Raw genomic sequence first — 14,301 nt, forward strand, 5'->3', positions numbered from 1 at the left:
GACCCCCATGCTGGAACACTGGAACAAGCTGCCCAGAGAGGTTGTGGAATCTCCTATGAAGACATTCAAAACCCACCTGGATGCAATTGTGTGACCTACTCTAGGAGAACCTGCTTTAGTAGGGGGTTGGACTAGATGATCTTCATAGATCACTTCCAACCCTAACCATTCTGTGATTCTGTGGAGTGTGAGGAGGAAGGAGCAGCAGAGAAAGCATTATAAACTGACCACAACCCCCATTCCCTGTCCCCCTGTGCTGCTCAGGGAAGGGAAAGGAGGTAGAAGAGTTGGGAGTGAAGTTGAGCCTGGAAAGAAAGGAGGGGTGGGGGGGAAGGTGTTTTTTAGATTTGTTCTAATTTCTCGTTGTCCTACTCTGTTTAAATTGGCAACAAATTAAACTAATTTCCCCAAGTCGAATCTTACTGAGAAAGCCAGAAGCAAAACAATTGTTCCAGTAGTCTATTATTACAGTGTATAATTGCTCTGCACCAATCGTTATTGTTGAAATAATCAGGAAAATCAAGTGGTAAAGGGAAACAGCAAGGGCCACTTTTTATAAAGAGTCAATATATTTAAAAGCTATTTATTTTTAAAAGGGTTTAACCCTCTCTGTAACACCAGTATTTAGCAGCCTGCATACCAAGGATCCAAGGACTCAGCTGCATAACCTTAACTCAGACTGCTGAGAGAGTACTGTGAGAGTCTGTAGAGGTAAAGGTGATATTGTAGACAGATGTAGGGTCGTTATGTTGGGGACTGTTAGTAGCGCAAAGAGTCAAGAGGGGAAAACACCAGCATGGTGTGTATGTATGGTACACACCTTCCTAGTCAGTATTTAAATGAACGCATATTTCAAGAAAAAAATACTCATTTTCCGGAATTTTTTATATACTTTCATTGTAATTGAAAAGCAATGCTGAAGTGACTTGGCTTACCACCTCTGATGATGTTTCTGTGTGTTCAGAAGCAACGTGTTCTTGAAGAGATGTTTCTGTATAACCCATCTTTCCACAGTAAGGACAAGTAAAGGACTGTGGCTGCTCTACAGAGAAAGCTTCTCCACCATAATACAAATCTGGAAAAAGATGTTATTTTATGAGGGATTATTTTCAAGCAGCATTATTATATTTATATAACCTCTTTATATATACACCTATGTGCACGTAATCACTGTCAAATTAATCCATTATTTAATCAAAATAAACATATTAATTCTGCACAAAGTGCATATGCCAATATTATAAAGTTGTTCCATGACTCAACTTCCAAAAGAATAGACAGACTACACAATTTTCACTAGCAAACAACATAACTTTCTAATATTCAGGAAGAGCAAAGTCTGATGGTGCTGCCAAACCATCACTTTTCCCTCCACCCTTGTTTTTACTATAGGTGAGCTTGTACTACATATAAGATCACTGTAGATGTACTGTGCTCTCACAGCCTTACTTGCAGCAAATTTATATTAAATATTATAATTTTAAAAGCCTCAGTGACACCAGCACACAATATGTTGATATTGGTGCCATAGCCGTTAACTAACAATATGGGGAAATTTTAGTGAAGCAAAAGGAGGTGTTACATACCAGTTTCAATACTTCAACACTTCTTGACTACTGAAGTAGCAGCCTCCCTTAAGCTACTGATTTAGCAATTAACATGAGACAAACTGATCATGAAGATTTAACAAACCATGCTAAATTCATACTAAATTGCATCACTCCAGGAAATTTTTCCTTCACTGCTTACAGAGGAAGAGCACTAAGACGATGCTTAGGCTCAGAATGTTCTCTAAAGGGGACTTGATGGCATACTAAATTAGATTTCGAGCCTAAGAGTATTTGGAAACTATAGTGTTTCCTAAAGGAAATGGCTTTAGGATGTTTGACAATCTCAATGGGGAAGTAAAAGAACAATTTTGCTTCATCAACCACAGAGCTAGCATATTCTTCCCTCTAGTTGCAAACCTCCTGGCACTCATTCAGAAATACACTAGCATTCCTTCGACAAAACCAGTATTTCAAGAAGCTGATTCAGAACTCAATGTAACAATTTGCCCTTGTAGACAGAGGAGACATATTACTTTAAGAAAGTACACAGAAACCAGAGTAATTTTAATAACACTTATTTTCATAAAGTACAACTTAATTTCAATTTAATATGCATAAACTAAAAATGTTAATATTATACAAGTAATATGCTGATTTCACACTAATATTTGAACTAAAAAGTTAAAGAAAATTAATGCTGACAATCTTTTTTCCCTCCCTTTTTTTTTTCTTGAGGTGGTACTTTAACAGTGATCAATAAGCTTCATTAATCAGAACAGTATTACTCTTAAAGCTACTGCATCTTCCGTTTTGCTTCACATTTTCTAGCTATAAAGATTCTGTGTTTTTTAGTTTCTGCTAAAGCAAAGTCTGGAAAAAGTTGCCAATTGCTTCCATATAGCACATCAATATTTCAACCTTTTTGAAATATCTCAGAGTATAGTAATAGCAAGAAACAGCACAATCTCTGGTTTTCTTCATACAAATTCATCAGTTTCTCAGTGTTCAGCTACAGAGCTAAGTAGTGCTTGCTGGGCTAACTACTTGAGAATCAGAAACACTCTGCTGGACATTCTGTTGTTGATACCACATACCAAAGCCATGAACACACTGAGGTGATGATGCAGATTACAAAGGATTTGATTTGATGCCCAGCTGTCAACGTCTAACACTGCCAACACAGCTGTCACTAACTGACTTAGCAAGACATGCATGACTAAATGGATCATCATCTAATAGTTTAAGACTGGTAAAGCCTCAAGCTGAATTCTAGTCAATTTATCCAGACCTCAGACTTGGCATTTTAAAGCTTAACTTCATGTACACAGTTCATGTTTTCGCAAAAGGTAGCTGGAGGGTTTTGATCTTGTACCCTATAAGCACCTGAGCTGAATTTACACTGGGGATGTGAACAGAAGTAACACAATATAAGCTCTTAATACAATTTTCCAGGAAAATCATATTACTTTCTTTGCCTAGTCTAACCCCTTGAAAATGGCAGGGATAGTGAGGAAATAACATGCTTCCACATAATACAAATCAAGCATCCTAACAGCTTCAAATATAGAGTTTGTGGCTCACTGTCAACAATTCTTTTTCAGGAACATGGAAACTGGAAAGTCTGCTCTGAACTTCTATGCTGCTCTAGCAAAAAGTATAATTTCTATAGACTACTAGACATGCACATCCCTATTCTTAAAGTAGACCTATTGCAATGCTTTCTGTCCTTTGCTATGACAGCATACCAATGTTTGTGCCCATTCAGCATTTTAAACCATGTCTAACAAGTATCTTTTCCCAGCATCACTCTAGGAACTGAAAAACAATACAACTGTCATCATTCATAATTCCACCTTCCTCATTCAGAAGAAATACTAGATTGTGCATTGACTTACGGTACTAGTGAGCCAACTAGGCTCATAAACACAAACATGGGTGAAGCTGGAAATCACTAGGTGCTGCTTATTCATTTCCAAGTCTCACATGAGTTCCTATACTGATCAAAGTCTCTGGAAATTCAAGGCCATGACGTCCTGGTTTCATCTGGAACGGAGTTAACTTTTTTCTTAGTAGCTAGTACAGTGCTATACTTTAGCTCTGATGTGAGAACAATGTTGGTAACACACTGATATTTTTAGTTGTTGCTGGGTAATGTTTATACTAAGTTAAGGACTTTTCGGTTTCTTGGGCCTTGCCAGCCAGAGTGCTGGAGGGGCACAAGAAACTGGGAGGGGACACAGCCAGGTCAGCTGACCTGAACCAGCCAAAGAGGTATTCCATACCATAGGACTTCATGCTTGGTATATAAATTTGGGGTGTTAGCTGGGGCCCGGAGATCGTTGCTCAGGGACTGGCTGGGCATCGGTCAGCAGGTGGTGCTGTGCATCACTTGTTTTCCTTTCTCCCTTTTCCTTTGGGTTTTATCCTTTTCCCCCCCTTTCCATTGTAACTTATTATTATTGTTATTTATATTATTGATGTTCTTTCTTTTTTATTCTGTTTAAGAACAACTGAATAATTTCTCTCAAGCCCCAAGTTTTACATTCCTTTCCAATTCTCCTCCCCGCCCCTCCGGGTGGGGGGGGGAGCAAGCAAGCAGCTGCGTGGTACATGGTTGCTGGCTGGGGTTAAACCATGACACACAACTAAAGCTCCTCCAGCAACCTGTCATTAGTATATATTTCACAGCATTTTAAAGCTCCTATGCACTGTAGTAATTGACCTTGGCTGGCCACCAAGTACCCACCAAGCCACTCACTCTCCTCCTCTTCAACAGGACATGGGGAGGAAATAAGATGAAAAAGCTTGTGAGTTGAGATAAAGATGGGAGATTGCTTACCAGTTATTGTCATGGGTGAAACAGACTCTTACACGGGGAAAATAATTTATTGCCAATTAAAAATAGAGTAGGATGGTAAGGAATAAAGACAAAACTAAAAACCCATCCCCCCCCGCCACCCTCCTCCTCCTCCTCTTCCTAGGCTCAACTTCATTCATAGTTCTTGTACCTCCTTCCCCCAAAGCAGTGCAGGGTGATGGGGGGTCGCAGTCAGTTTGTAACACTTCATCTCTGCCACTAATACCTCCTCATGCTCTTCCCCTGCTCCAGTGTAGGGTCCCTCCCACAGGATTCAGTCCTTCACAAACTGCTCCAACATGGGTCCTTTTCCATAGGGTACAGTCCTTCAGGAACAGACTGCTCCAGCACAGATTCTCCATGGGCCACAGATCCTGCCAGAGAAACCTGTTCCTACATAGGCTCTTCACTGGCTGCAGTTCCTGCCAGGAGCCTGCTCCAGTGTGTGGTCCTCCACAGGCTGCAGTGTGGTATCTGCTCTGATGTGGTCCTCCATGGACTGCAGGGGAACCTCTGCTCCAGAGCCTGGAGTACCTTGTCCCCCTCCTTCTTCACCAACCTTGGTGTCTGCAGGGTTGTTTCTCTCACATTGTTCTCACTCCTCTCTCCCAACCGCTGCACAGTGTTTTTTACCCTTTCTTAAACATGTTATCACAGAGACACCACTGACACTGCTGATTAGCTCAGCTTTGGCCAGTGGTGAGTCTGTCTTGGAGCCAGCTGCACTGACTCTTACAGAGTTATACAACTGCACAGTAATTTCATTAGATGTCCCAAGCTATTCCTGACACCTAGGAGAATCTACTTGGTTCACTGCCCCATCACAACCCATAACTTTAACAAGGTTTCAAGCACAGATTACCAGTACAGTCTCTCCACTTTCTATACAGAGACAATGCTGCCTACTGGTTAGCATGCTGAATGGAAGCAGAGATACTTAGGTCCTTCCCTTAGGTCCATCTTCATCACCAACTACAGATGAATCTTGAACATATCATCTCTATGACATATCTTCCCCCCCATGTTTAAAGGGGGTGGGGTGGGTGGGTGGTACTGGCCTCCTCTGAGCTTTCAGTTTTGCAATAAAATATATATATATATATAGTCTCCTGCCTCCCTCTTTACCACAAAATAAAGTGTTCACCATCTTGCCTACTGTCCACTCCCCAACTCCATCAACTAATAACCACCACAATGAGCTTATTCCCATTAAAACAGTCTCCACACACGCACAACCTTACATATTTTATTCAAATCTGACTGCAAGCAACAATTCTCATTTTTGTCAATAGAAAGGTATTCTAGTAGCCACACATCTACCTCCGTTAAGTCTTCAGTCTTCCACTCTGTTTTTACTTCAGGTGTTTTCCTCCCAGTGTTCTTTATTCTTATGTTTCCCACCCATACTTCCATAGACAGCAAGTGACATCTCTGTCCAGTTCCATCTTTTTTTCCATTTAGTTTTATACTGCTGATGTTTCCCTTCAGGATGTTTTCTTTTAACCTTCTTGTACATCTTTGGTTAATTATTTTTAGTTTCACTAGAACAACTAACCTGACAACTCTGAAACAAATTTAGACTAACTGCAGCATTAATTATATTTTTTCATTATCTACTAAATACCTCTATGTTCCTCTAAATCACATTACCTCCTTATTTATACAACACCCTTAAAAAACTTACTACACTTTCTCTATGCATCCAATTTTTAACCACACTGTACATACTTTCTTATATTACAATCCTGTATGGAATGTAAGGTAAGGCATAAGTATTTCCAGAATGAAGTCATAAACCTTCCTAAAGCCTAAGCAGAAAGACATTTATAAACATTCTTTATTTTAAATTGGTGCATAAATCAACAAGGTGAACTGTACTTTGGCTTTCTCTGCCATTAGCCCTTGTTGCAGTTCAGAATACAGTGACGTGCTTTCCTCTCATGCTGTTCCAGGTTTAATAAAACAAAAAGTCTTGTTGAAGGGCTGAGCTTCAGCATTTTCTTCTTTTACTATCACCAATTCTAAGGGAACAGTGTTCAAGTATAAGCTACATGAAAACACTAGAAGAATATTTTAAATTCTTCTGACAAACTACAGAAACATCTCCTATACTCCATAGAAACCAAACAATTTGTAAGTGGTCCTAAAAACATTTCAGATCAGCCCCCGTCCCTACTTCACTGCAAAGTTTCTTCCACCTTCCTGGCTTGTTTGTTCATAAAGACTTAGAATAGAATCGAATAGATTATTTCAGTTGGAAAGGACCTACAATCATCATGTAGTCCAACTGCCTGACTACTTCAGGGCTGACCAAATGTTACAGCATGTTATTAAGGACATTGTCCAAATGCCTCTTAAACACTGACAGGCATAGGGCATCAACCACCTCTCTAGGAAGCCTGTTCCAGTGTTTGACCACACTCTCAGCAAAGAAATGTTTCCTAAAGTCAAGACTGAACCTCCCCTGGCACAGCTTTGAACCATTCCCATGCATGCTAACACTGGACCCCAGGGAAAAGAGATCAGCACCTCCCTCTTCACTTCCCCTCCTCAGGAAGCTGTAGGGAACAATGAGGTTGCCCCTCAGCCTCCTTTTCTCCAAAGTCCTTAGCTGCTCCTCATAGGACGTGCCTTCCAGCCTTTTCACCAGCTTTGTTGCCCTCCTCTGGATGCATTCAAGGACCTTCACATCCTTCTTAAATTGTGGAGCCCAGAACTGCACGCAGAACTCAAGGTGAGGTCGCACCAATGCTGAATACAGCAAGATTACAGCCGAGTACAGCAGGATAATCACCTCCTTTGACCTGCTGGTTATGCTGTGTTTAACGTACCCCACAATGCGGTTTGCTCTCTTGGCTGCCAGGGCACGCTGCTGATTCATATTGAGCCTCCTGTCAACCAGCACCTCCACATCCCTTTCTGCAGGGTCACTCTCCAGCCATTCCTCTCCCAACTTGTGCCCAGCATTACTCTGTCCCAGGCACAGAATTGGACATGTGTTCTTGTGAAATTTCTTCCCATTAATCATAGCCCAATGCTCCAATCTATCTAGATCCCTCTGCAAGGCCTCTTGTCCCTCAAGAGAATCAACAGCACCCCCCAGTTCAGTATCATCAGCAAACTTGCTAATGCTGCATTCAACTCCTGCATCCAGATAGTTGATAAAAATATTAAACAGAACTGGCCCTAGAATTAAGCCCTGAGGAACACCGCTGGTGACCAGTCACCAGCCAGATGTAGCCCCATTCACTACAACCCTTTGAGCCCTGCCGTTCAGCCAGTTCTTCACCCAGCGCATGCTCATCCCACAGTTGGAAAACTCGTCCAGAAGGATGCTGTGAGGGGCAGTATCAAAAGCTTCACTAAAATCCAGAAGAACTACATCCACCGCCTTTCCTTCATCCACTAGGCAGGTGACCTTAACGTAGAAGGATATCAGATTCTTGAAACGGGACTTTCCCTTTGTGAACCCATGTTGACTGTGCTTGATGATTGCATTGTTCTTTAAATACCTTTCAGTAGTACTCAGTATAATTTTCTGCATAATTTTTCCAGGTACTGAGGTTAGACCAACAGGTCTGTAGTTCCCTGGGTCTTCCCTCATGCCCTTCTTGTAGATTGGAATAACATTGGCCAAGGTCTATCAGTATTATTAAAGACCGAGGGGGGGGGGGGGGGGGGGAAAGCACGCATTGAATGCCTCTGCCTTTTCTTCATCCTTATTTGTCAGGTGACCGTCTTCAACAAGTATCGGTCCAATGTTTTCTTTAGACCGCCTCTTGCTATTAACATACTTGAAAAAGCCTTTTTTTGTTGTTTGAAGCAACACTGGCCATTTTAAACTCCAGTTGAGCTTTGACCTTTCATGTCTTCTCCCTGCATATATGAACCACAGCTCTGTAATCTTCCTGCAAAGCCTGACCTCACTTCCAGAGATCATACAATTTCTTTTTCCTCTTGAGCTCTACGAGGAGTTCCCTGTTTAGCCAAGCTGATCTTCTGCCCTGCCTGCTTGACTTTCTACACAGTGGAATTGCCTGCTCCCGTGCTTCTAAAAGGTGGCTCTTAAAGACTGAGCAGCACTTGTGGGCTCCTAAGCCCTCAAAAGCAGATTTCCTGGGGACACTGCTCCCTGAATAGCTCAAAGTTTGCTCTCCTGAAGTCCAGGGTGGCAACTCTGCTGTCCTTTTTTCTCATTACACTGAAAATTTTAAACTCAACCATTTTGCAGTCACTGTGGCCAAGACAGCCACCTACCATCACATCCCCCACGAGTCCTTCTCTGTACATAAATAACAAGTCTAGGAGGGCATCTTTCCTAATTGGTCACTGAGTACCTGTGACAAGTTCTCTCCTATAAACTTCAAGAATTTTCAAGACCTGCTCATCACAGCAGTATGGTATTCCCAGTTGATGTCTGGGAAGTTGAAGTCTCCCATAAGAAGAGCTATGATCCAGAGATTTCTCCTAATTGCTTATAGAGTAACTCACCAGTGCCAATATCTTGGCTGGGCGATCAATAGTAGACACCCACAGCAACATCTGTTTTGTTTTCCTTCCCCCTAATCCTTACCTAGAGGTTCTCAACCACATCATCACTAACTGAAAGGGCTGTATATTCAAGCCTCTCCTCTACATATATAGTGTGACACCTCCACCTCACCTGCCCCGCCTATTCCTCCTGAACAGCCTGTAGCCCTGTCCATTCCAATACTCCAATTGTGGAACTCATTCCACCAAGTCTCACTAATACCAATGCCTTCCGGTTCACCCTGTTTGTTCTTCCTCCTGGCACAAAGCAGATCCAGGACCTGCCTCCATAACAGCCACGCTAAGTTGGTTTCTATGCATCAGAAATGACAGAGTACAGCTCCATTGATCAATCCCCCTCTCAGACTCTCGAATACTCCTCAGTCTACTCACCTCCTCCTGCTGCTCGGCCACCAAGCAGAGCAGTTCCTCAGTCTGGTCATACACCCCCCAGTCTTGCTTGCAATCACTTTCTACCTCTAGGAATATCCCTTCACATATCCCACTGCCAGAAACCTGGACAATTGCATGTTTGAACAGGAGCTCTGTCTCTGTGGATGCGCTGGTTTTACTAGGTGCTAGAAGCTCAGGAGAAGCAGAGGACACTGCTTTTTGCCACGTGCCTGCCTGCTGGGAATACATATGCTCCTGGGTTGCAATCAGCTGGGCCAATTATTTTCACCTGCTTAAGTCTCCAGCAGTGCAGGCTCCACCCCTTGCTGTCTCTTGCAATCAGCTGTCTGGGGTCAGTTGTTCAGGGAATACCCCCCGTTCAACTTGTCCACTTATAATTTTAAAAACCCCATGAGGGGTACATCAGCAACACACTCTAATCCAAAGGTGTGTTTAGAGTCTTTCAAAGAAAAATATTGAGGTTTCCAAGAAACAAAATGTTTTCTAGATGCACAGAACATTCACATGATTAGTCACTTTAACTTTTAAAAGTCCTTCCCACCAATACAATGGGAAAATTTATTGCAACATTCAAACTTTTAACACTGATTGTTAACTTATGGCTTCGTAGCAAGCATACGTCAGTCCTCTTTTCCCTATGAATCACGTACACTTAATGTTTATGATGATGCTGCCATTTAACCTTATATGTAACATGCAAGAATAACTGTCATCAGGGGACAAATAAATCTGAACCATACATCTCAAATAGTGACCAGAAAATTGAATTAATATAGATTGTTGCACAAATATTTTTACCTCATGAATAAGCAAAAAAGTGAAGCCCAAGAAGAAATATCTAGAAACTTAAATTATATGATTTTCAAAATTATATTTGTATATTTAGAATTGTCCTTCCAAACTCTAGATTCTCAGAGCACAGATTTCAAAGTCATTACAAGGCAGGCTTAGGGAAAGCAGGTACTTGAGAATTACATGTGAATGAGAATTCTCTGCTCAGAGAGCTCTGAGAAAGCAACTGTATATTGGCATATTCAGCTGTTCTGAGCTTTAAATGCATATAGGAAGGAGCATAATGTGTATATTCAATTTTTTTACCTTTTTGATTAAAAAAAAAAAAGAGCGCTGAAAAACTTCAAAACTAACATAGTTTGAATCACTGCAAACAGTTTTTAATAAAAATTACCCATGCAGGCTTAAAACAGGTATAAAAAGAAATAAGCATCCAACGTCAAAAACATCTTAATGCAAAGATCTGCTATGGAAATACCTCCTGAATGACAACACTGGTGTTATAAATATGACACAATAGAAACAACTCAGGGAAAACGGCAAATAAGACTATTACTTCCTAGCCCTTGCCATTAGTCTTCCACAGTCAGTACAGCCTACCACCCCTGCTGCATTAACATCCCCCGATGTAACTAGAAAACAGCATTTTCCCCAAACTCTCGCCACTATTTCTCTTCTTCACCATGGTACTTTCTGGTACAACATATTGAGGGAAGGGGGCAGGGGTGTGCATGTAGTTTTGTTGCACCTTTTGTAGTGGAAGTTAACTTAGGAGTAATCCTTTTTGTCAGATAGATATCTAACAGTCTGATAATTTGCTGTGTGCCAAAACACTTAATCCAAAAGAGTAAAGCTGATTTCAGATGCTAGAACCAAAGAGAAAACAAGCTTTTTATCACAGAGACAGGAACTTGCTATTATTTTCAGCATGCTATTTGGGGAAAAAAGTTCCTAAAGCAGTGAAACAAAAATACAAGTTTTTAACCACTGCAAACAGCTCTAATATGAATTAAATTATTACTTACCAAAATCTACTCTTGTTAGTATGCACTGCATTGGATGGTCAGTTGTATGCCTTGTTGTTGTTGCACCACTTTCATAACAAGTCGCACACAAATCGTAATCATAGCAAATTAAACACTTGTATCTGCGACCTCGAAAATTTCCTTTTAAACATGCATCACAACTGACACCTGTGAACAAAGATAATTGCTTGAAAACAATAATTTCACATTGTTTTAATGATCTAGATTTGTTGCTATTGCCCCCCAACAACAAATGGAATTCAGCCGAGAAGCTTTTATGCAGCTGATGCACAATAACATTCAATTTTAAGCATATTTATATCTTTAAAAAGGCAATAATCATCCAAAGTGAAAGTCAAACTCAAAGTAAAAAAAAACCCAAGCCAAACAGTCAAGCACTCAAAATTATAATTGGTTAGGCTATAATTTCTTTTTAACCACTTCCCCCCCCCCCCCCCCCCCCCCCCCCGGCCTTTGGAAGCTTGGTTCAAAACACTCTCAAGGTTAAATAGTACAGTGGTTGATCTGAAAGTTTTGTGAAAACGAGCAAAGAAAAAGGCCACAGCAGACCATCCCAGAAGCTGCACAAGAACACACACCACCACCACATAACACCATCCCTTACTGGCTTTTGTGTTTATTTTTATACTTTCTAATAGTTCAATTCTGAAGAATACCACAACCATTTTTCACAACATATACATATCTGGGAGCAGAAATTTGGATATTCTATTTTGAAGTACAGAACAACTTTAAATACATCTTAATTTTATGTTGCATCAGCTCTTCAGCTTCTTCCTTTTGGAAGTTCAATCTTTGCATGTAAATCAGTCACACTGCCTGTATCAGGAAAAGGCTTCATTATCTTCTGAAGGTTTTTAGATTTTTCTCTGTGTCATTTCAGCTCTCTGCTGTTAATTTAGATAAAGACAAAAGAAGCATCGTCATCTTTTCATCTGTCAAGGCCCACAACTTCTTTCACTAGCAGTAGTAAATTAAGGGCCTTCATGAAAATAACTAGCGTGTACATACAACACATGCGATATTTTGATTGAAGTCCTCTTTCAGGATCAATTTAAACAAGCTTTTCATAGTTCAGTGCAAATGCAAAATATGTTATAGAAACAAATTATTGGAAGAAAGCACTGACATTGACTCCAAGAGGATCAGTAGAGGAAGATCAACAAGGTCTCAAAAACTGCAAATATCCCAATGATCATTTCCTAACTATAAATTCTACAATCAGATAAAAATTTAGTATTAACACAAATCACCACTACTACTTGCAACATCAGGTTCAGAAGACAAAATTAAATTACATAGAGAATTATCTCAACATCTCTCCATGCTAGTATTTCTTCACTCTGAATTACTATGTTTTCATTTTGATAACCTGACAGCAGATGGCATAACACACTACTTTCATATCCTTTAATGTAACAGGAGAGGAAAGCGTCAAGAAAAAAAAAAAAAAAAGCCATATAAGTTCAACTGTTCTTTTTAACCTATAACTGTGTTAATTAACATTTTAGAAGTTTGGCTCTCTGCCCCTTAAAAAAACCCACAAAACAAAGCCACACACACACAGAAAGATAACAATGCTAAATTGAACTGGATGCATCCATATTAATCTCAAGTTTTGATGAAAAACACACACTCATTAAGGGTTCCATTATAAGCAGGGAACAAAGAAAGTCGTTGTGAAAAGAATTCAGATTCTTCACAAAGTTCTGATTTACATGACATGTTAGTGACTTTTAAAAAGCTTTTAAAATTAATTCCTATTCAATGGAAACTGTTCTCATGCATCTTCTCCAGAATGACCTTATGGAAACGATGACAGAAGAGAAATAATCCAGTTTATTTAAAAATAAAGTTTTTGATACATTTTACATTAAAGAACAAAGACTTTTTCAGTTTTTCTAGTATCAATTATCAATACAAAAAACCCACGTGCAGACTGATAAAGAGGCCCAAATAATGACATTTATACCAGTGTAGCCTCTCCTCACAATCAGAATAACTAGGCCTACCAGGTCTAGTTAAAAAACTTGTTGCTGATGGACAAAAATGTGCTAGCTTTTTAATGCAACAGTATTACACTAAAGGGTAGCATTGAGCTAAAAACCTAAAGATTCTCAATACATTATACCTTTTAATGATCAAACCTCACTCCTAAAGGCATTGTCAGCAGTATTCCTTTCTTAGTAATATCAATAAATTTCTACAGGTAAGCATTTTGAATTTATGGACAAGTCAAGAGATGCATAACAGTCCCATGAATAAAAATTAATAATAATTAAAAAAAGGTGCTTTCCTTTAACACATTGGACTCACTATTCTGGTATGTCAAGTTAACCACATTTTTCACCTCTATCATGGCTGAAAATTTCAAAGAAGAAGTTATCACACAAGCATTTTATGTGCAACATGCTTAATACTATCATATTAATTATATATATAGTTCCATATTTATTTTCATCTTCCCAATCAAATATAACTTATTCTTATACTATAACATTTGGTTAATCCCCAATAAAAGCAAACAGAAGAGAGAAATATTTATTAAGATCAACATCTAACCTAACATCAAGAAAAGGAAACTAGTACTAGAATAATATTAGGGTTCAAATGCCACCTCACATTGGGATTATTTTTTAAACCTACAAACAAAACTCGGGTGTGAAATCTAATAAGATAACCTGAACATCCAAATCAAAAAAATTAGTAGCCTTGAATAAACAGAAATAACTTGTTTTCTCTCTGAACAGTAAAAGACTTTTCCATTTTGCTTCCCTAAATACTATGGACAATCAAGATAATATTAGGAATGGGTAAAAATAACATTGAAAATTTCACATTCAACTCTCACAGGATATGCAAGACTTCAGGCTTATCAAAAGACCTCAGGAATAGCATTTCGAGGATATCAGTCCAAGACAAAGTTTTAAATAACTTGCTTCCTTTGTCAGTCTTATCCAAGACTAGCTCTATCCTGTTTCAGTATTTCATAGGAAAAGCACAGAAATATTGAATTCCACTTAACTAGCGGACAAAGTAAAAACAACACTTCGACGTAAATATAAAACAGTTAAAGATAACACATCCGTTTAAAGCAGCACTCTTTACTTGA

The 14,301-nt window shown here is 39.5% G+C and overlaps 1 protein-coding gene across 3 annotated transcripts in view; it reads right to left on the reverse strand.

Moving 5' to 3' along the window:
• LOC130141976 (E3 ubiquitin-protein ligase KCMF1-like) overlaps positions 1–14,301 on the reverse strand; it is a 52,487-nt gene that overhangs the window by 14,678 nt on the left and 23,508 nt on the right. Inside the window, exons 2-3 of one of the 3 annotated variants that reach the window (XM_056323344.1) lie at positions 11,169–11,336; positions 939–1,075 (exon numbers count right to left, since the gene is read on the reverse strand). In XM_056323344.1, the coding sequence (XP_056179319.1) occupies positions 939–1,075; positions 11,169–11,336 (305 nt within the window). Of the gene's footprint in view, positions 1–935; positions 1,076–11,168; positions 11,337–14,301 lie in introns of all 3 variants that reach the window. The other 2 variants (XM_056323343.1, XM_056323345.1) reach the window with 2 other exon arrangements.

The sequence above is a fragment of the Falco biarmicus genome, chromosome W, assembly GCF_023638135.1.
Source record: "Falco biarmicus isolate bFalBia1 chromosome W, bFalBia1.pri, whole genome shotgun sequence".
Taxonomy (NCBI): domain Eukaryota; kingdom Metazoa; phylum Chordata; class Aves; order Falconiformes; family Falconidae; genus Falco; species Falco biarmicus.